The 23,288-nt window shown below is 42.8% G+C and overlaps 1 protein-coding gene across 1 annotated transcript in view; it reads left to right on the forward strand.

The window, feature by feature from the left end:
* The first annotated feature begins 500 nt into the window (after window positions 1–500).
* Window positions 501–23,288, forward strand: part of ZCCHC2 (zinc finger CCHC-type containing 2) — a 54,981-nt gene continuing 32,193 nt past the window's right edge. The window contains 5 exon segments of the mRNA XM_014781487.2: window positions 501–975; window positions 978–1,789; window positions 14,702–14,813; window positions 17,393–17,469; window positions 19,730–19,801. Of these exon segments, the coding sequence (XP_014636973.2) occupies window positions 855–975; window positions 978–1,789; window positions 14,702–14,813; window positions 17,393–17,469; window positions 19,730–19,801 (1,194 nt within the window). The 5' untranslated portion in view covers window positions 501–854.

Consider the following 23,288-nt stretch of genomic DNA (forward strand, 5'->3'; position numbering starts at 1 on the left):
GGAGGGGTGAAAGAGCTCAGCTCGGGTGAGCGCGCTCACTTCAGAGGAAGCCCCGCTCCCGGGACGCGTTCAATGAGGCCGCGGACGGAACGGGGCGGCAGCCCACGGGAGGAGGCACAGTCAGTGGTCAAGAGTCGGCCTGGGGTCCTTGGTAAAGGTGAAATTCCCCACTTCCCTCCTCTCACATGGGCTTTGCCAAGCTCCGGCACACCTAGCCGCCGCCCCACCGTCCCACCCACCTCCTCCTTCCCGCCGGCAAACATCAGACATTAGGACCGCGCGGAGGCCACCGAGAGGGAGGCGGCCAGGTAGCAGCTGGGCGGGGCTTCTCGGAGAGAAGCGGCCCCTGGGGGCGGGGAGAGCTGCGCAACCGTCGGCTCGGGCGGCTGATTGGCTGAGGTGCCAGCGCGGAGCCCGCAAGCGTCTCCGCCCAGCCCGGCCGCTCCTCCTCTTCTCCCAGCCGCTCCGTCTGCCCCGGCTCGCGAGGGAAGCGCTCAGGCGCCGCCGCTGCAGCCCAGTGCGGACGACGGGAGAGAGGGCGGCGGAAGAAGGACGCGCTCGCTCGCTTGCTCCCACCCGCACCCGGGTTCCCAGAGCCGGCGCGGAGCCCAGGGGGAGGAGCCGCCGCGGGCACGCCCCGCCTCCGGCCCGGGAAGACTACGCCAGCGACCGAGCCGCCGGCCGCCGCCCCCTTCGCCGGCCGAGACCCGCCCCTGGCCCTGGCCCTCCCCCGGCGGCATGGAGGGGCCCCGCTCCTGACGGCTGCGCCGCCGCCTCGGCCCCCGCCCCCCTTCCCGGCCCCTCCCGCCCGCCCGCCCGCCCCCGCTTGCATGTCTGCGCCGCCTTAGCCGAGGATGCTGAGGATGAAGCTGCCGCTGAAGCCGACGCACCCCGCGGAGCCGCCGCCCGAGGCGGAGGAGCCTGAGGTGGACGCGCGGCCAGGCGCAAAGGCGCCGCCGCGCCGCCGCCGTGACTGCCGCCCCCGCCGCCGCCGCCGCCGCCGCCGCCCGCGGGCCGCCGCGGGCCCCAGCCACCGCCGCCGCCCCGGGGGCTCGGGCCGCCTGTTGCTGGCGGAGCGGCGGCGGCGGCGGGCATGCCGGGCGGCGGCGGCGGGCCCGGGGCGGCGCTGCGCGAGCAGGAGCGGGTGTATGAGTGGTTCGGGCTGGTGCTGGGCTCGGCGCAGCGCCTGGAGTTCATGTGCGGGCTCCTGGACCTGTGCAACCCGCTGGAGCTGCGCTTCCTCGGCTCGTGCCTGGAGGACCTGGCGCGCAAGGACTACCACTACCTGCGCGACTCGGAGGCCAAGGCCAACGGCCTCTCGGACCCGGGGCCGCTGGCCGACTTCCGAGAGCCCGCCGTGCGCTCGCGCCTCATCGTCTACCTGGCGCTGCTGGGCTCGGAGAACCGCGAGGCCGCCGGCCGCCTGCACCGCCTCCTGCCCCAGGTGGACTCGGTGCTCAAGAGCCTGCGCGCGGCCCGGGGCGAGGGCTCGCGGGGCGGCGCGGGGGACGAGCCCGGCGAGCGCGGCGAGGACGGCGAGGACGACGCCGAGAAGGACGGCTCCGGCCCGGAAGCCGGCGGCGCCGAGCCCCGGCCCGGCGGCGGGCTGGGCTTCAGGGCCCAGGAGGAACTGCTGCTGCTCTTCACCATGGCCTCGCTGCACCCGGCGTTCTCCTTCCACCAGCGGGTCACCCTGAGGGAGCACCTGGAGAGGCTCCGCGCCGCGCTCCGCGGGGGCTCCGAGGAGGCGGAGGTGGAGCCGTGCAACTTCGCCGGCCCCGGGGCCCAGGTAAGGCGCGCGAGCCTCCTCCGCCCGGCGGCCTCCCTGGCCTGGCTCTCGGACACCCCTTGGCCGAGCCTCACCCGGCGCAGGTGGCTCGGAGTCCCCACCCCCAGCTCTCAGCCCCGTACTACTGATCTTCGTTTTGCTGGGCCGCTCAGTTCAACCCCCCACCCCCACCCCCACCCCATGCACACCCAGGCACCCGCCATAACAGAATGCTCTAGAAGTCTCTTCCGTGCCGGAGTTGACACGGAAAACATGGAGCTCTCAGCCCGCGTGCCGCTCTCGGGTGAAGGGTCTCGGGACATTTTTGGCTTAGAGTATTTTTGGCTTAGAGCATCTCTCGGGCCCTAGGTGCTGGGAAAGGGAAACGCTGGAGGGGCCAGGGTGGGAGCCGCAGTCCAGCCCCGGGCAGTGCCTTTCCTGTCTTGCCGGCTGGCGCTCCGGTTACATGTTTGAAAGCTCTGCATTACTCCTCGGGGAGGTGTCCTAAGGTGCGCTCCCGGCGGGCGGCCCTTGTCTTTGGCACAGAGGGGCTTTACTTTTTGCTCAGTGTATGCCTAAGTTGAAAGGAGTTATAAGGGTCTTTTGGCTCCTGCTCAGAGAACTTAAATGTTTCTAAAAGAAATCTCATGTGGAGATCTGCGAATTGACTCCAATTAGTTAAGTAGTAGCGCAGGTTGGGTAAAGAAACCTCTCCTGGGGCGGGCTGGTTATGCCCTTTGCCTCTGGCATAACCTGCTTTCTAACGGGTTGGAGTCGTGCCTACAGATTTGGGTCTGGGGATATTTGTTGGGCCTTTACTATAGGCATAAATTTCGTTTTCTAAAAAGTTATTAAACACCAAAGTGTAGTAGACGAGAAGCCAGATGAGTCACTTGTCGCAAACATCGAAGAAGCCGAAATTTTTATAGAGCCGTGAAAGCAATTTAATAATAACCTAGGCCCGATATAAAATCCTTGAGCGTGACAATTTAATGGAGGAGAGGGGAGTAGGTTTCAGTTAGAGTAAAAACTATGTACAATAAGAGTTTGTTTTCGTGGTTCAGTTACTTAAAAGGTATTAATTTGGATGCCATGCTTTCCAATTGAGGTGATTTCCAGAATGATATGTTGGAAAAGGGGATTTTTTTTCCCCCTCATTGCTTGAAAGTTAATTCAACTTACATATCTGTGTTATTAAATACCCTGGAACTAAAACTGGGCATTGTATTTCTCTAAAGAGTGTGTAGACTCAATACCCATAGAATCAAGAAATTGGGGGACTGGAAGGGATTCAGCGATAATCTAGGCTGAGCCTCTCCTTTTAAAACTAGCCTTCTGTTAAGTGACTAACTCATTTTAGGACATATTATCAAACTCAGATGTAGTAATGCTAGTACCCAGTATTTTCTTGGTGAGCTTGAAATTTTATCATCTTCCACTGTTTACTACTAGTGTGCCACTCTGTATACTCATGGCAAAAACTTACCACTCTTCAGCCTACTCACTCAAATAATTCCAAAAAGTCCTTATGCCACTGCCATTAAATTTAAAGAAAGCCTGAACTCAAGAGCAATACGTACTTATATATCTTATTTTTAAGAATTTCTTCTTATATATTGTAAAAATAACCTTAGATTGTAGGTGTAATGAAAATGTCCCACAATGGAACAGCTTATATCATTCCATATTCATATTCCAACAACGGTAACCAATTTCTGACTTTTAACTGCTACGAGTCTTTTTTTCCTTTAAATTTTGCTTGTAATGCGAGTGTTGGAAGGCGACTAGAGGAAGGGGAGAGATGCGTGCAAACCAGAGTAATGAAATTTTTATCTTGACTGCAGTGTGTGGCCTTTTCTGGCAGCCAGTGGCTGCTGGGAGGAGTGGACGAAGTGAGGTTGGGCATCCTGCCATTAATTTCAGCGCATCGTTACTTCTCAGGCAGTGCCCTGTGCTGTGGCCGTCAGTTGAAGTGCGGGAATAAATCATAGGGGATACTCGTACTATAGGTGATGCTGAAGGCTATTTCTAGACACTGGTGGTGTGCTGAACTTTTTTCTCCAGTAGTTGTTGAGGGTTATCGTAACAAATCATTTGCGTCGCATTAAATTGTTACAATCCCGCATCTTTTGCTTGTTAGCGTGGACTCCGGGTCCCCCAGCTGTGGCGTGTTCTGGCCTTGAAGACATTTCCGCTGCAAGGATTTTGTTGCTCCCAGGCTGTCACTCCGGAGGCTGCAGATGGGAGTGGATTGATTTCAATCCCGATTCACTGCAGTCCGACCCGGCTGTTCCTCGGCCTTCGCCGTCGATGCGCTCCGGGGGAGGCACGGCCCACCTCCGAGTTTGCAGGGAGGCGCCCGCATGTCGCGCCGGAGGGCCCCGGGGTCTGGCGCTGCCGCGGCCCCGCAGACGGCCACCGGGGGCCTGTCGCGCGGGGCTTCTCCCTTCCCCCGCCCTGCAAGATGGCGGCCGCGCGCCGCCCACGTGACTGGCGCCCCGCCCCGCCCCTGGGCGGGTGGCTGAGGATGGGCCGCGCCTTGGGGGGAGTTCCCTCGGCCTCCGCTGGGCGGGGCGAGGCGAGGGTGGGCGGGGCGAGTGGAGAACCACGTGGGTGATGTACTCTGCGAGTGCTAAGGGGGAATTCGTGTGGCACCCTTTCATTGCCCCGAAAGTAACCGTTAGATACATCTATGTAACTTTTTAATTGCCTAGGAATCGTTCTGTTTCTTACTACTGTCTATCATCCATGCTGAATGGAGAAAGCAGAACTCCTTTTAATTTTCTTTTCCATTAGAGTAAGAGTATACTAGCCCAGAAGAGTGTTCCTGCTTCTTTCAAGACTTGTATCCAGTACCTAATATGCAGCAGCTTCGCGTTAAAATAAGTAAATAAATAAATACTAATGACGTTTACAGGGAGAACATGAGCTGTAATGCGAATTTTGTATTAATTATATATGCTTTCAAGTTGACCAGGCCCAGCAACCGTTTGGTGACATACCACGGTTACAGTGTTAATAGTTGAGGTGATAGGTCCACAAACTTGCCACTGGAATGTACTTACTAGATCATTTTAGAAAGATGGAGGAAGATTAAACTACATTTTTAACAGTAATATATTTAGGATTTTCCTATGTGATTTGGATGATTTTAGAGTAAATGTTACATTGGATTACAGCTTAAATGTTGGCATTGCTTTTTGGAGACTTGTGCATAAAGCTCATGTCCTTCAGAACTGCTGTGGATTGTCAGTCGCTTGTATAAAATTCAACCAATAGGCCAGTAGGAAGTAGTGAAAATACTCAGCCGTGTCCTAGGAGAGTTGGGTGATTGGTGTAGTTATGTGTTAAGAAAGTTACAGACTGCATATATAGCATAACTGGAAAGACCTGGTTTTAAAAATGAGTCTCTTCTTGTTAGGAACCCTAACTATAAATAATGTGTTAGCAATAGCAACAAAAACTGTGTATTTTAGACAATGATAGTTCTCTTGCTTTTTCATTGAAAAGAGGAAAGACAGCCACGCTTCCTCTCCTTGAATGCCTAAAGACACCTTTACCTGTTCATGAAAGTGGGTATTCTAATTTTGGAGATTTAACCCCCAATTAGCAACACAAAAATGAAGGAAGCATAAAATCCATAGACTGGGGCCGGCCGGGTGGTGTAGCGGTTAAGTTCGTGCACTCTGCTTCGGGGCCCAGGGATCGCAGGTTCGGGTCCTGGGCGTTGACCGACGCTGCACTTGTCAAGCCGTGCTGTGGTGGAGTCCCATATAAAGTAGAGGAAGATGGGCACGGATGTTAGCCCAGGGCCATTCTTCCTCAGCAAAAAGAGGAGGATTGGCAACGGATGTTAGCTCAGGGCTAATCTTCCTCACACACACACAAAAAACCAGAAACAAAAAAGAAACAGCCTGTCTTGATAGCGTTAGTGGTCAATATCATTGGTCTGGCATGTTTTTCTGGAGATTGTGTTTTCAGTATCCTCAAAATGTAGTTGCTTGGCAAATAGTACTAATGTTTGAATTAAGGATAGAAACTGAAACTTTTGATAGTAAAACACACGTTCATCCTGTGTCTTACTGTTTTTTGAGTTCACGAAACATATTTGAACTCACAAAAATTAAGTGGCCCATTGGTCATTTACTTACAGAAATAAATGAGGTTACTAAAAAAGAAAACTGCAAAATTGTTACTTTCTCATAGCGTAGGTTAATTAGCTATATTGTGCTTGACAGAGCAAGTTCTTCCGCTCATTTTAATAATACAGATAATGTGTTGGTAATGTTGGGGCCTGAAAAAGAAAGCTCTTTTCAAAGAGTTTTAACATAAACAGTCCTGCTTTAGAATAACTTGAATATGCATGTGGCAGCCAGAACCCTAATGAGAGTACTGACTTAAAATGAGAAGGGAGAGGTTAGTTGTCAGGATTTCAGCTGTTGTTGTATTAGGCGCTAAAAAGATGCTTTCTAAAAACGATTTTTAAAAAGAACAGTTCTAATGCTCACAGGTAATAAATACCTTTATTTAATTTATTGGTCAGTGCTAGGAGATTTTACAGTGAATAGTATCCCTGGAGCAGGGCACTGTCTGAGGCTTTCCTCTCTCCTATGGGAGGGATAATAACAGTGCTTATGTTAGGAGTAATGACCAAGTGCTTGTAGAATGATGTCTGGCACATGATCTTCAATAAATGTTAGCAGTTATAGGTAAAAGTTAAGCCTTGTTCGGAAGGTAGAGGAGTGGGTACAGCATCGCACAGATTGAGAATGGGGAGCAGAACTAGCCATGTCTTTTATGGGAAATTTTAGGTTGCTTTGGCTGCAGCAAGGAATAAAAGCAGTTCAGTTATAAATGCCTTTTGGAAAGGGCTTTTAGAATATCACAGTTACTCGTGATTATTTTAGTAGCAAATGGGAGATATTGGGTATCCTCCCGCAGTTTCTTAGGTTTTTCTGTGCAGTGGTTTTCCCAGCTAAGGAGAACTCAGGGAAGGTCTCACTTGTTATACCTCAGTAGGAGAAGGGGGTGGTGGAGATGGAGAGGAAGCAAGTTCTTTTCTTCACATTAACTAAGGTAATATATATATATATATATATATATATACATACACACACACATTTTTTTTTCTTTTACTGCTTTTTGTGGGGGAGGGGACAGGAAGTGTGTTGTGAGGCCATCAAAGGCCTTGAAGAGTGATAGCCGTGTTTAGTAGAGCCCTAGATTTGGAAATTCCAGCTCTGTCACTAGCTCTTTGATATTAACGAGGCCACTTAAATCCCTGAGCCTCAGTCTTACCAGTAAAATGGGGATAATAACTTCCTTTGGAGGTTGTGGTGGTTGAAGTAATGAGATAAGATGCAAAATAATTCACATACTATCTTGAAGACAAATTCTCTGAGAATGATGCTCAGTGCATTTTTCTTTTCCACTAAGTTGCAGCCATCGAGATTGTTATATCAGTTGTTTTCAGGAATGGGTTTTCTTTTTCTTTCACCTAATAAAAATCCGTACGGTATAGTATTTTCTATATTGCCCTCTATTACCCTACCTCTAAATTGATTGGTGTCCAGGAAGGACAGGTAATTGAAAAGATAGTATTTGAGATACATTTATTTGGAGCAGTTATTCTTGTTAATACTTACATTGTAAAGTTCTGGTATGCTACAGATAAATAAGCCCAAAGGAAACATTTCTCTGGGTCACAAATCATTAAGATACGTATTCTCCCCATATTGGCTTTGAAGATGGGAATGGAGAAAATACGTATTTTGAATTTGGATTCTCATTAACTCCCATGCAGCCATAATTTACTTAAATCTTTATCCAGTTTTCACAGTTAGCTGGAAAACTATTCTACAATTTAAAGCTATTTTGCAGTTTTAAGTTACATAATTTTTCATTAGTTCAGGGCACAGACTGGAATCCATGGATAATTAAGGAACATTATTATATCTTTTTTATAGAAGCTATTAAATTAGCTAATTTTTACGCTTATTTATTTTTGTCCTTCCTTGAGAAATATTAAGCTAAATTTTTATTTTTTTAAGGGAAGTGAGAAGGCCTGCGCTACCCTCAGAGCAGACTGAGCTTCACTTGTACTGACTCTGTTTTTCGTTATGAAGGACTGTGTGGAACAGCACTCCCTGTATTCACAGAGCGTGCTTTGTCCCAAAAGCGTCCTTCATCAGTGTCAACAGTCGCTCTAGAAGGGAAGTGCCTAATCGCATGTTCATGTTACAGGTGGCAGAGCTGCTGGGTGCTTGGTGGTCCATTTCCTTCTCTTCTTCCTATGCTCCAGGCAACATTTGGCCTTTAATTCCCTTCTAAATGTCGTAGCACATTTATGTGCTAAATGTTTTATGTTCATTCAAGAAATAACTTATTTGAGGTCAGATTTAGGTTTTGAAAAGATCGCTTTGGCAAGTTTAGTCTTTCCGAGTTTCAGACTGCTTGGTATAAAATAAGAATATCATCACCATTTATTGCATATAACGGCTGTGAAGATGAACATGGTATGTATGAAAATGCTTGGTAAACAAGAGACATATATATATACATATATATCAGTCTTATCTCTCTCTATCGGTGGTTTAGAGAGTGAATAGCACAGTTTGGTTGCAGTGGATGAATAGAAATAACAGAATTTTGAAGAGATAATAGGAGTGGGTTACAGAGGGCCTTGAAGGTCAGATGAAAGGAATAAGTTGTCAGCAGGTTGCAGTGGGAGCCAGTGCAAATTTCTGTGTGTGCGCACCTGTGGTGTGTCTCCCTGAAATGTCCACTGTCACTTTAAACCTAATATCTATGAAAAAAATGCTTTGTTGATTTAGGAAAAAAAATCTTCCAGGCTCATCCAGTTCTCTGAATAGTACCGTTATACTTCTAGACACTCTGATTTGCTTGATAACCGTAATCCTCACCTCCCCTCATATCCTGAATCCACCCGTTCCACATCCTGCTGACACCATTCTCTTTGGGGACTTGATGCCTAGACTTTTATAGTGGTCTCCTAACTGATTCCCCTGCTTTTCGCCTTTCCACCTCTTGCCAATGGATACCACTGCCAGATATATCTTCCTAAAGCAATATTGAATCATGTCACGTCTTGTTGTAGTGACTGATGGAGCCTGGCCTCTAGGTCTTTGGACTCAAAATTCCCTTTTCCCACTCTTTTTCATACTTCTTACCTTTCATTCAAGGTTGGTTTACACCATCATTTCTGACATGATGTTCTCTGAAATTGTCCCTGTGGCAGTCATCTCATAAGATTCTTTGCCACCTCTGAATTCCAGGAGCATGTGTATTCTGTGTTATAATTTTTGCACTTCTGCTATGACTCTTTGACTTACATAACATATAAAATTCACTTTCTCTCCTAGATTTTAGGTTCCCCAAAGGCTCAGGCGTCACATATCATTTTTTTGTAAGCATTGCATATAGTGTCATACGTGCTCAGTCAAAATTTCCTATACTTAGGTTTTTTAGATATAGCTCTGAAAAATACCAGTATGATAAATTGCTTTAAGACAAAGTGCATCAGGCAGTGATTTTTTTTTTGGTCTTGTATTGAATTATACTTATCAGCTACCTTATAAAAATATTTACAGCTATATGGTATAGGCACAATTGCTTTGGAAATAACAATAGGAATTGTTTCTTTAGGTAAAAAGCCATAAAACAGTATAGATTTGAACTGAATCGTCAATGCGTGAATGCTGAATAGTTGTGCTTATTAATTACTGTTTCAAAATCAGACCATTTGTACTCCCTAAGTTAAATAAGCTTTTGTGTGTGAGGGTGCATAAATTGGTGAAAACCTATGGGGATGTTTTGATAGGATGGAAAGTGGTAAATTACAGACTATTTTCTTATTGTTTGGGTAGTTATCTGTAGTTGTCTAGTGTTGATCTCTGGTTTATGATTTGCTTGAGAGGCAGTGGGAGTCAGATACAGAGTTGAGATTGTACCTTGCTTATGATCAGAAAGTTGAAAACTTACTTTGGTCACTGAGTGAGCAATCTATAACCTAAAAGTTGTGGAATTTTTATGTTTCTTGTTACGAATGCTTAAATTGGGATAGTTAAGAAACATAACTTTTCTGCAGTATAATTGATTTTTGTTTTGAGTATCAAATGATTGAAATTCAGTGGTGGTTCCAGAACGGACAACATAGTCACATGTGAACCAAAATGGTGTAGTGTTTGTGGAGTACTTCCTTGAGAAAGAGGTCATCGTACTTATAGAGAGGTTGCCTGTTGAGAGAGTAGTGTTAAGTGGTTTTGTTAGTTTGGGGAAGGCACCTGTTCTAACAGGTGGAATTAAACGCAACTCCTAATGCATTATTTCCCAACACTAATATTTACCAACCTGTAAATCACTTACTGTCAAGAATCTTGCTTAAACTCTTCAATTTTTCAATTTCTACATGGTTCCAGGAACATTTCCTCCAGTGGGGGTGAAGGTTGTGGCTCTGCTGCAGGAGCTAGAAGTCCCTGCAGTGCTGCTGGCTGTCATGCTTCTGAGCCCAGGGCTCTCTTCCTACCAAGGACCCCTTCGTGTCCCCTCGCTCTCATCTGTTGTGGGGTGGAGCTGTGAAGGAGAGGGCAGCTAGAAGGTCATATCTGGGCTAGAGAGGAGAGGCGCACCCTCTCTGGATCCTCTTGTACTCACGTTCGCGGATGTGTTCTGTTAACCTCACCCAAGAACATCCTGGCAAAGTGGGGATTTAAAGATTTGGGGGCTGCTAGCCCAGGGAGATAGCAATTCCTAGTACAACCTCCTAGTTCTAGGGTAAAAGAGGAGATCTTTTCCCTTCCATGGTAGGACAAAAGGTAGGTAAAGGAAACACGGATGCTGGTGCTAAAAAGTGGGAACACAGTTTTCGTCTGGCCTGAGAATCCATTACCACTGCCCCTCTGCATTCTATACCTTTTTAGTTTTGTGGTCCAATACGGTTTATATTTTTGACAGTCCACCTGTCTGGTACAGATGGCGCTATTCAGGTTGCAATAACAGAAACGTGAAGGGAGTTTTACAAGGAAAACATCAAGGCCAGTTCTTGGGTAAAAAGTGCTGCCCTCACTTCTCTTTCATTCTCCACTCCCCTTCTCCCCAGTAGGCTTCCGTGTCAGCATTCTTTTGCCAGATCTTCCCTAATTGTGCACCTGGCAAGTTCAGTTCTCTAGAAAAGACAATGACATCAACAATTTTAATGTTTTTTTATTTGTAATAAATTCATAAAGTTCCCCAAAATACATAGAAAGTTATAGGGATGAGTTTCCCTCACCCATCTTGTTCCACCCACCCCGTTCCAGTCCCCATCTACTCTGCACAGATAACCACTCTTCATAAATGTCATGTTAAGAACAACTTGTGTAGCTGCTGTTGCAGTGGTCAGGTCTGGTCTGTGGGCTGTGATGGCGGAAGAGGATACACGGATTCAGCAAATCGTTTGGCTTCCTCTGCGTTCAATAGCTCGAGTGCATTTACCCGTGCTTTAAGATGCTTAATTCTGCCACGCTCGTCTTGCTGAATTACCTTATACCCACTTTCTAGTTAAATTGAACAGTTAGTTACATGGGAAGTGAATCCACGATCATAGCAGAAATCTGTATCATGCTGTTTCTGAGCTGTTGATTCATTGGTCTCCCTCCTTTTTGAACTGTTATGTCAGTTTTGTTGTTCCGTAGCACAACTTTAATACATTAACCAGCTATGTTTCTTCTCACACTAGAACCTCCCTTTTATCAGATGTTATAGGGTGATTCGAGGCATTACCTTGGGTTGGTTTGTGCTATTTCATTGAGTAGAGATGAGACAAATGTCTGCTTTGTCTACCACATCCTCTCAATTAAAGAGACAGACAATAAATAATTCTTAAATTCTCCCCAACTTCTTCCCTCCTCTTCCACCGAAATGGAGGAAATTTGACATCTCAGTAATGTTTCTAATAGTAAATCATTTTCTAACTTTCAAAGCAAGACTTTCTATGAATCTTGCTTAAATAATAGCATATGCTTTAGTTGCAAGCCTAGTAAAGAAGAGAATTTAAAATCTATAACTGTAACATATCATCCCGAAACTTAGTGGCTTAAACCAACAACCATTTTTTATTTCTCATAGTTCTGTGGGCCAGGAATTTAGACAGGTAACTAACAGCAAGGGTGACTTGTCTCTGCTCCAGGATGTCTGGAGATGCAGCTGGGGACTGGAGGTCATCTCTCTCTCTCCCGCCCCTCTCTTTATATGGTCTCTAGCACGGCAGCCTCAGGGGAATTACACTTCTTACATGGTGGCTCAGGACTCCCAAGAGCAAGCATTCCAGGAGTCCCAGGCTGCAAACCTTTGTATGACCCTCAGCAAGTGGAGCATCCCCTTCATCACATTCTGTTGGTCGGGCAAGTCTCTAAAGCCAGCCCAGACGCACTGGTTGGGGAATTAGATCCGCGTTTCAGGGGGAGGAGTATCAAAGTATTTTTGGCTATCTTTACCACAAAAACTTAATAGGATGTTGTTATGTACTAATGTTAATATTCTAAGTCTCAGTTGATGAGTGTAAAAACTTCTGAAAAAGTTAGTAAATTTAGTAAAAAAACAACAACCAAGACAAAGAAACTCTTAATTTCTGCTTTTTTTTAATAGAGAATGTCTTGGTATTTTATAAATTTACAGTCTGCGTGGAAGGACTAGAGGAAACCTGTAGAACGTTGTTAGATGAGCTAAAATAAACTCCATCTACAGTTTGAACTTTGTTAAAGTAAAATGAGGCCAATGTTACCTTAGTTCTCATGGTATGTTTTCAGAGGAGGGTCTTTTTAGGGCTGTCCAGCCGCTTGACTATTTCACAAACTTTCCCCACATTTAAGAAATCTCAAGTGTGTAATTGTGGTGGATCTACGTGTGTAAAACTTAAATCTGAGTAATCTCTGGAATGAACGAGATCTGCAGCTCACCTGCGTTGCATGATGTGTGGATTTGAGCTAACCATGAGCTCTTAGAGGAGCCTCGCCATAGGACAGAAAAAGCTTTACTTAAATGAATTATAGAAAGGAGAAGAGCACACACATACTAATGTTCTCTGTGTTCCTGTGCATATTGTTACAGGCTTAGAATTTTTAAACTTCATCTTCTTAATCCAAGCAGAGAAAAATTTTCCACTTTTCATTTGGTTTTTACTTTCATTTAACTAATCTTTGTAAAATGCCAGTTCTGGCATGTCATCTGCCATGTGTTTTCATGGGAATCTGAACTTTTAATAGAGAAAGTGGGTGTAATTCTTCTCTATAAGATACCATTAAACCAGTATTCTCAGATTTTATGGTACCCTTTCCCCTACTCAAAGTAAAGAAAAGCATATGTGACATGTAGAAAAGGGGAGACAGCAGAACTGACAACTATTCACTGTCGAGACTAGTAAACTCCATGATTCTGATCTCTGTAGCTCATGAGGCATTAGATTAAATTTTTATTAAATTAATACAGTTTTAAATTTTATCAATAGTTTCTAAACTTAGTCTAAGTAATTTTATAGCTCTGATACATGCTGAGACTTGGCGGGGGAAGAAAACTTAATTAGTAGATATTTCATAGGTTGATGAACTTAGGTCCTTTGTAGTAAGTGATTCTATGGTCTGGGTTAGGATGTATATGATTTTGTTATTGTTAGAAGAATTCCTCTATCTTTTTTTAATCAGTAATATTGAAAATTCGTGAATGCCGTCATGCTAAATGTTTCAGTGGTTGGATGTTGACTTAAGAGGTCTGTGCTCTCTTTCTCATGAGGTGGTTTGTGTAGACAATCTTTATTTCTTTGGATTTGTAGGTGAAGACAAACTGTAAGACTGAAGCTTAGCTCCCAAGAGAATCTAACGTGATGCTTTATTCCCAGAAATAGAGCTGTCAGTTGGCGACCCATACTCATTGTCAGGCCAGGATGCGTGATTAGACAGCAGAGCAAAATATTTTACGTTAGGATTCTTGGGAAGTTTAGAGTCTTCTGTTTGCCTCATTTCTTTATGCAATTAAAAAAATTAATGTATATTATTTATTGCAGATTTGTAAAATTGTAATTGGTTCTTGAAACTGAGGTGATTTTGGTCTGAGTAGTTTTTTGAGATTCTGAACATTAAGGGAGATAAAGTGTGAGTTGTGATAAAGAACTGTTACAAGGCTCTTTTATTTTTTGGCTTAATCAGTGTGTTATAGCAACAATATATTACGTGATAGTGCTTGAATTCTGGGGAGCTGTGTGTAAGATCAGCATGCTCTTTGTTACTCCAAGCAGCAGTTCTCCTAGGAGAAAACTTACTCCGGTTTACTAATGATGTTGATTGGCTGAGCAAACTCAATTAGATTTAGAGCGCCCAGTTGCTATTAGATGGTTGACCATTGATAGTAAACGCACTGTCCAACAGCATTCTTGTTTAGAAAGATTTGGCATGAATTGATACCTTTTGTAAAACTTTTCCCTAGCAAAGCATCTTGTTAGACTGTCACTAAAACCAAGTAATGAATAAAAATTGCATAATAAATGATGTAAAAAATGCAAATGCCCTAACATATGGGGATTGGCATAAAGGGAACCATCTTTTATATATGTTCCTTCAATTCTGGTTCCCTTTGGTATAGAATTGACGTCATTGGCAATTCTGAATAGTAACATGCCTTATGTCCCAAGAAGACTGGGTCAGTAAATAATTGATAGAATATTACTGTTAAATGAAGATAAATATTGATACTTCTCCTTTGCCTTACTGCTCTGACACTTTGCACCTTTCTGCCCTTAATGTGTAATCACCTATTTGATCTCTAAAAATTGCTATTAAAGTAGTTGTTATTAAAAGTATAAGACTTTAGTCTGGTTTATTTTTATGGAATTTACTATTCTTAGTCTATGGTATAGATTAACACATGCCCCTCTTTCTCGTCTAGAATGACTCTGCTCATGGTGATTACATGCAAAGTAACGAGGCCAGTTTAATAGAACGAGCCCCAATACCTCATGATGGACTTACTGTGGCACCTCATAGAACCCAGCGAGAAGGTATGCTATATTTTTTGTGAACTTAAAGCATCTATACATGGAAAGATTTCAGACTCTAACTCTGCTCTCTCCTTTTTGGAGTAGAGAAATCCTCCTGGTCCTAGGTTTACTTCAAATACTAGTCCTCCCACTTCTTTGAGTTAGAGTCTGGGCTCCCGCTCTGTAGCACTTGGCCTGACCTAGCGTGTGCTTGCTTGATTCTGCCTTGTAGCCTCTTGTCTTCAGTCTGGTTGTATACTTCTGGAGGGCAAAGAACTTAACACATTCCCGAAGTGTTTAGTATATAGTGCTTTATCTGTAGAATGTGCTCAGCATCTACTGAAAAAATAAGTTTTACAGAAGGTCACTGTAAGAGAGTGAAGAACTGTCTTAGAAGTCCATGCTTCCTACAGTAATGCAGTTTTCAAGAGGGCTGGGATGGGGGAGTAAAAGGACATTGCCATCTGAAAAGAAATGAGTTCAGATATTCTCTTAGCATTTGGGGAGTCCATTAACTTGTGTTGAGGGAAAAATTGAAATGGAAAATGTAGACTGCTACCTGGGCAGCCTTGGAAGAGTGAAGGATATGCAGTGAGCATCACACTCAGTTATAACAGCTTTGAATGGATGCTTTTTGTCTCCTTTTAGTCCCAATAATAATCTTTTTTGTGTAATAACATGTTTCTCACAGAGGAAAAGTATGTATGAATGTTTAATGTTTAAAAAAAAAGTTTACGTAATTACCACTTCTATTCAAGACTATTAAACTATTTGACTTATAGACTACTTAAACCAAGCTCACATGTTAGTAACCTAAAGCAGAGTTTGGTTTTACAACGAAGGTCCGTTTTTTTTTTTAAATAAAAATATTTAAAAACGTGAAGACTATGTCAGAATGCTAACAATTAGCTGTAAGGTGGTACTATAGATGATTTTCCTTATATTCTTAAAAACAAATATATGTAATCCATACTTTGCATTTTCAATTTATGAGGGTTGGAGGGTCTCCCATTATCGGCCATTCCTCACCACATACTCTGTTGTCTTATTCATCTTGATTCTGATAGAGCATAGCAGGCATACCTTGAAATCAAGGCTGAAGACAGAGCTGTGTTCCATACCCTATAGTGCCCCGGTGGTCTCTACCTTTAGTCCACTGATTTGCAGAAGTAGAGCTGCTTTATATTTCTGAACATAGATTAGTTCAGATGGTTTTTATTTAGTAGTGTCATCCTTGACATCATTTAGTGGAAAAGCTCCTGAGAATAGCTGACCTCCCTCCTGCGCTGTGGCCTTTATCACTGCAGTGCTTCTGAGGAGTTACAGGCTTCTCACCTGGCTTTTGAGACTTTTGTCTCCATCCTCAACACTTCTCACCCACTAAGGGGAATTGGCCCAGAAGCAGGCCACCAAACACTATATATTTGGAAAGTTGGCCCAAAATACTGGTAATCGTATCTCCTTGGTTTAGTATGAAGTCTGTTTACCAGCAGATGTCAATATCCCTGTGTTTCCTGCTTTCTCATTGCCCATCTTCCCTGGTCTATAACAATCTTATTTCTTCCTGTTTACTTTTATTACTTTGTATTTTCTACTTCATCTATTTTAACTTCTTCCTCTAAGGCAAAGTGAATCCTTCCCTCCTCTTCTCCATCTCCTGTCTCCAGAAACCAACAGTGTCTGTTGAGTCACTTTCCTAACTTCTTCCTTGTGACTTTTATCATCTTCATTACCACCAGCCTCATTATTAAGTACTGTTTCTTTCATTTATACCCCGAACAACAATCTTTTTTTTTTCCGTAAGTCCTTACATTATGCTTAGTAGACTGGCTCTTTTCAGTTTGTAAAGAGATTTACTTCCTAAGGTGATACTTTTATTAAAGGATGTGTAAAATGAGTAATTCAGGGATTTGCATATTTGCTTATTACTTCATGAATAAGCTGATCCTCTTATCCAGTTCAATTTAGAGTAATTGTTCTTAAGTCACTAATGTAATTTATGACCACTATTTTATCTGTATAGTAAATTGTAAAAAAAATTTTGCTACAGTGAACTTTCATAGTTTGTTATTAATGTTAAGTTTGTGTTACCATTATATGAAATTAAGGGTCACATTTGAGAAACAGAATTTTTAAGTTTCCAATAGGAAGGAAATTTATATTTCATATATTACTTTTGAAAGATTTTTTTCCAATTAAAAAAAAACTAGATATTTTCTAGTTTACACTTGCTATGCATAAATAATTGAATGAATTTGAGTGCTGTATTTGTGGTAATCTGAATAAGAAACATTTTTGAAGATTATCATCCCGAAAAATAATCTTCACTTTAGGCGCCTTTTGTTATTTATCTCTGGTGCTCAGCAGAGTGCTTGAAACTACTCAGGCACTCAGCGTGCTGAATGGATACAGAAAAAATTACTTCACGGATGGATGGCACATTGCTGTGTTTCTGGGTTTTTTTGTTTTATTTCGTGATTTAGGGCCAGTAGTAAGGATGAAGATAAATAGCTTTAATCGTTGAGCATTTGTCAAGTTGGGTAAACTGGAATGTGTGTCTAGTCTCTGTAGAACAAGTCAGCATGTTTTCTTTCTTTCAGCTGTGCACATTGAGAAGATAATGTTGAAAGGAGTCCAGAGAAAAAGGGCTGACAAATATTGGGAGTACACCTTCAAAGTAAGCTACTCTCACCCCCAAAGATAACCTCATATCCTATGTTAAGTGAGCTTTTGGAAAGAATGAAAATTGATTTTTGGAAAAACTTATGGCAAGTTTGTTAATTTAAGAAAAGCTATACATATGTATACGTTTGTCTTAATTAAGGCAACTTACTGTTTTTAGTATATACAGCATGGTTTGCCAAGTTTTAAAAATTGTATCACATTAAAATCACTGACAATTTTATTAAAGAGAAATAAGATCCTTAGATTTAAGGTGTAAGAAACATCTTTAAAGAGTGAAAGTCAGCATTTTCACCAGTATTTTTTAAATCAAGATCACGGGCATTGTCCTTTCCTGGCATCGTTTTCCCTGATATTTTTCTCCTCCTCTCCTTTTTCGCGACAGTGCTATTCCCGGGCCTTTGTTGCCTTGTCTTATCTCTGATTGCTCTGCTGTCATTCTGCCCTTCACACAGCTGTCTGATTAACCATAGAGCCCAGCTCTGTTACTCCCCACATCTCCTTTTTGCCGGTTGACTGTAGTGTGGACTCCTTGTCTACGTCTTCCTTATTCCTCCTGCTTGGGCTTCACTGTCTAGCCCTTCCTCCTAAGGTTGGACTGCACGTGCCTGGAGGCCTAGTGGAATGACACCTTGTTTCTGTGCTACCTCACTTCAGTTCCTCCCCAGAGGTAGTGCTTGCCAAACTTTAGCTGTACCTTTCTTCTTAAGTCGTTTCTCATCCTCCAGCAGAATGTTTTTTCATTCATCCAAGGTATACTACCATCTCACCTTTCACTTCTTATAGGTGGGTTACATGTTTTTTCTTTCCAGTAGGTTACTATCTCATGGAGAGCAGGAATCTTCATCCTCTGTTGTCCCACCGTATCTGACTTGCTTAGTACATTTGTTGAATGAATTTCAGAACTGTGGCTTCTGCTTTGTGGGAGAAATATCCTCAGCGTGCAAATTTTAAGTCCTTATCTCGACGTTTCACTGAGCAGTTCTGTAACACATGGCACCAGCCACACTTGGCTCTCCTCGTTCAGTTACACTGGCTCTCCTTTTGTTGCTGGAGCTAAGAGCTCTTAGCTTGTTCCTTCCTTAAGGCCTTCGTTGTCCCCTCGCTCTGGAATGACAGTCCCCAGCCCGTGGCACAGCTGACACCCTGCAGCTCAAAGACTGGCTCAGCTGCCCCCTTCTCCAAGGTCTGTCCTGGTGCCCGTCTGTGCGCCTCTCCCCGCTCCTGCATCATGCCATGTTCGTTTTCTTTGGAGCGCTGATCACTGATGAGAATCCTAGTATTCATTTGCTTTACTCCATCTCCTGCACTGTACTCTGCCCTCAGCCAGCAGAGACTCCAGCTGTCTTGTCCACTCCTGTATCCCTTTCACTGAGAGCAGTGTCTGACACAAGTAGCTGCTCAACAAACTGAATAATTAAAAATCGTTTAAAAGATGTGCCAGTTAATAAAGATATTTGCTTTGAGGGTTGCTAGGTAAAATTTTGTGTATATCTTTAAGTGTCTGATTAATTATGATATGATTAGTTGGTAAGGCTTAGATATTAGTATAGTTCAAATATTTACTTAGCTCAAATAATTGTAAAGTAGAAATTATTCATGGGCCACCGTGGAGTTGGCTGAATTATAAAAGTATCCCAAGAGGTAAGGCGCGTAATAGGTGTCAGTTCTGGCTCTTCCGCTTACTTAGGGTCGAATCTAAGTAAGGTAACTTTTGAGTTTTACTTTCTCCATCTGAAAATGGAGATAGTCATACCTGCCCCATCTGCCTTAATAGGATTCATAAACTATAAATTCCCGTGAAAATACAATATGATACTTCCAAAGAGAGGCAGTAAACTCTAGTTATTACTCTTAAGAATGTGTATTTAATAAGTCCCAGGAAATAGAATTTTTATCTTTTTTGGAACACAGATCTAGACTGTCAAAGTGTCATTGTAGGGTCCTGCAACCTCACAAAAAGGAATGTAAGATATTTCCCTTTCTGAAAAACTACTAAAACATAGTCACATTTTTTTAAAGACAGCTTTTTAAAAAAACCATGCAGTTTGAAAGGAGTTATTAAGATTTTTTTGAGTAGAATATGTCAATTTACAGTTAATTGTAACAGTATTGAAGAAATTATGACAATGCCAGATTAACTTTATATTTCTGATTATCTTAATAAGTAAGGCCCTTTGTTTTACACGTTTTTTTTTTAGCTGGTTCCTGCCTAAAGAAATAACTATATAATATGTGTGTTTTTTTTAAATCAGGTAAATTGGTCTGATCTTTCAGTCACAACAGTAACAAAAACCCACCAAGAACTACAGGAATTTCTACTGAAGGTAAAATTATAGATTTTGTTCTTAAAATGATTTTTACCTAATATACAGAATCCTGAAACCTCAATATCAAAACAAACACCAGGAAAATTAAGACACATAAATAAAGGTTGGCTTAGAACTCTGCATGAACATTAGCTGTAGAAAACGTCATGTTATTCTAAACGTAAGTTTTCTTACCTTACATTACCAATATAAGGAGATGATGAAGGGTTTTGTTTTCCACATTTTTAAAAAAATGAAACCTTATTCCTAGTTCCTTGCCAAGATGTATATTGTTGGTGGCTGCTTACCGGGTACTTGCTGTGAAAGTGCATCTGCGAAATGCGGTGAGGCTTGTTTGCGTTAGTGGTTCTCAGACCTGACAGCTGTTCACCTCCCTCTGTGGGCTTCCTTAAATACGTCTCCATTTGTTCCTTCTTTGAGTTCCAGCCTCCCATCCGCTTCCCCCCGTGAGAGAATCTCCAAAGTGTTGAGAATAAGGAATAATGGAAACATCTTATACAGACTTGCAGAGGTGAACAGTATCTTAGATCATTTTGTTCAAACCCTTGCTTGTTTCTTATACTAATTTGATTTTATTGAAAAGCTTGTGAGTAGAGATAAATATTGAAAGGAGGGAATAGATTTAAATGGTTAACCAATAAATTACTATTTCTCAATAGGCAAATATTTTAAAATTTATTGTTCATAGGGAGATAAAGCACAAAGTCCAGAAACAGGAAACATTCCCAGCTCAATTACTAACTTTTGGGTAAAGGTGTGACATAGTTATTGAACCTACTGAAATTTTCAGGACAGTGCTGGTTTTTAGGTTGTCTGCTTGTCACTCTAAATATATTCTTTCAAATCATGTGGGTCTCTTCATTCTTAAAGCTGGAAGAGGCTGTCACCCCCAGCCTGCAGAGCTTTGAGCAGCATAGTAGATGCTGGCTCTGAGGAGCACATAGTTTGATGTATTGTCACAGTATTAGTTCTGCTGGGTGAAAACACCCAGGGACAACTTGAATATTTCCATTTTGCTGTGGCTTATTTTCAACTTAGGCTCTCTCAGTTAAGGGCTGAGAACTTCCACTTCAAGCTGGTGACCTGACTCCGTGTCAAGATGGGGGGTCATTAATTTCCGGTCACCGAAGGTCATCTGCACGTGGCATGTCAGCTTTAGACAGTGTGGTGAAGAAGGAGAGAGTGGTGGAAGGAGCGAGTGTGAGCACCATTGTCCAGGGAAGAGAGCCATCAGCCCCCTAAAGGAGAAACTCACTCCTGGCTACCGTTCTGCCTATTGAAGAAACTGAGAAGGGCTGTCCTACGCCACCTCCACACGAGCACTTTTAACATCTCTTCTACTTATTTCTCTTTTCTGTCTCTTGATGGAGTAAATTTATCCAAATTTGGGGCAAGTAATCGTGAGCAGGATTCATTTGGGTTAGAGAGCAACAGGCTTCCTTTCCCTTTCTTCGGTGCCCTTTCTAGGACAAATTCTAACGCTGGAGGGTAAGTTTCGGGAATAGAGAGCCCAGGCTGAAATACTCGCAGTGTGGAGCCTGGCACCGGGTGCCACGCTGCCACCTGTCAAGGCCAGGTACTTAATGCGGTTGGTGGGGGGGTGCTACTGCCTGTCCCCTGTGCCAAGAGAATTAACGGAGAGAGCCCATGATGGACCCCCACCTAGCCTGGGCCTAGCACCTGGTCACAGGCTCTCCTACTGGGTGTCACTAATCTTCAGCTACTGTTGGTCTTCACAGATTTCATTTTTTCAGTCATACAATTTTTCTAAAAGTTGAGGTGCTTTAAAAAAATATAGCCCAAATAGTTCACTCTTCAGAATCACAGTAATTAATGATCCCCCTGTTTAGCCAATATCTGAATATAGTATTTTTCTAAAATAAGACAAATGCCTTATCAAGTTATATGAAGTAGTTGGCAACATTGCGTACCTCTGGAAGAGAACTGCCTATTATAAAACATCCTTTTAAGTTTACCTTATATCTTTTTCCCCTTTTCCCCTTCCTTTTAAAATCATCTACAAAAGTTAAGAGCAAAAACTGTCCTTTTGACAACCTGTACATACTAACAACCTTTAACTTTTGTAGATGCTGTTTAACTGCACTTACTGTTTGCTATAATGTGGAAGAGTGAGTTTGAGGTCAGTGCTTTCAAATCCTTCTTTTCCATATAAAAGGCAGCCTCTGTGCTTCACCTCCCAGTCCCTTCCCCTGCCGCTGCTTCTTAGTGTTCTGACACCCTGTCTCTTGTTTCTCATGACCAGAATGGAAGCTCCATGGAGGCAGGGTTTCTGTTTCTTCTTTCACTGCTGTATCCACAGTGCCTAAAACAGTACCTAGGACAGGGTTGGAGTTTGGATATTTGTTGACTGACTGAGTGAGTGAATGAACGAGACGAGTTCAAAAACTGAATTTTAATGAGGTTTTGTAGACAGTTGTCCATTAGGCGTCAGTGTTTTTAAAGAAAAGCTTGTCGTAGCGAGGTATCAATGCCTCCCAGCACTCTGAGCTTGTGCTGAGGCTGAGCCCAGGCTCTGTAGCTGAGGCTGGGTATGCTGAAATGAAGACCAAGAGGTGAGAAAATTCTTGGGAGTGACTAGAATAGAAGAGATGTGATTTAAGCCTGTATTTTTAGCAAATATGCCTTCCTCTAGGCCTGAAAATAGTCCTGGGAAATTGAAGATAAAAACGGCTTGAAAGTAAATCAGTTTGCAAATACTAATGACTACATATCCACACTCTGCCCAGTCACGAGAACAGTGGTTGACTAGGTGAACGTTTATATACTCTGGCCTTCCTGTATTTAGAAGAGCCATCAGCGATACGGTAGTTGAAATAGACCTCTCCACTGAAGCTTATTTTCTTTGGCTGTGTACAGATATTCAGGAGAAATCGTGTTTAAAATGGGTAATATGATATATGCCTAGTGTCCTAAATCTGTATTAAAATGATGTTATTAAAGTGTAAATATTGAGATGAATAGTCATTTCTTTGTTTGGAAAATATGTGGATTTTAGAACTTGTTTTTTCCTGTTAGTGGTCAGAGGACATGATTTCCACACTGGGTTAGTGGAATGCCTGCAGAGCCTTTGACCTTATTGGATTAATAAAAGAACCAGGAGGAGCTTCATTCTGACATAGTATCTTAATTCCATAGTCTCTCTGTGCCTAAAATTAGTAATACTTTATGCTACGTTTAGGAAAGTTTCCATTTCTGAATTGTTGACTCAAAATGCTTATTTGTCAAAAGAATACTTACTTTGGGTTCTCCAATTAAAGATCAATATGTAAATTGACAATTTGTATAGATCATTATATTCTTGCAGCTCCTTAGATACTATGTTAACGTTTCTGCTCTTAATTTTAGTGAAAGTGCCAGTAATTCAGAAGTTAATTGCAAAAATTAGTTACCAAAAGTCAAATTTAAGACTTTGATTTCTTGAAAGTCTTAGACAGTTAGTTTTATAAAGAATCAAATTATTAGG

Source organism: Ceratotherium simum, chromosome 14 (genome assembly GCF_057802395.1).
Source record: "Ceratotherium simum simum isolate JZ-2026a chromosome 14, ASM5780239v1, whole genome shotgun sequence".
Taxonomy (NCBI): Eukaryota; Metazoa; Chordata; class Mammalia; order Perissodactyla; family Rhinocerotidae; genus Ceratotherium; species Ceratotherium simum.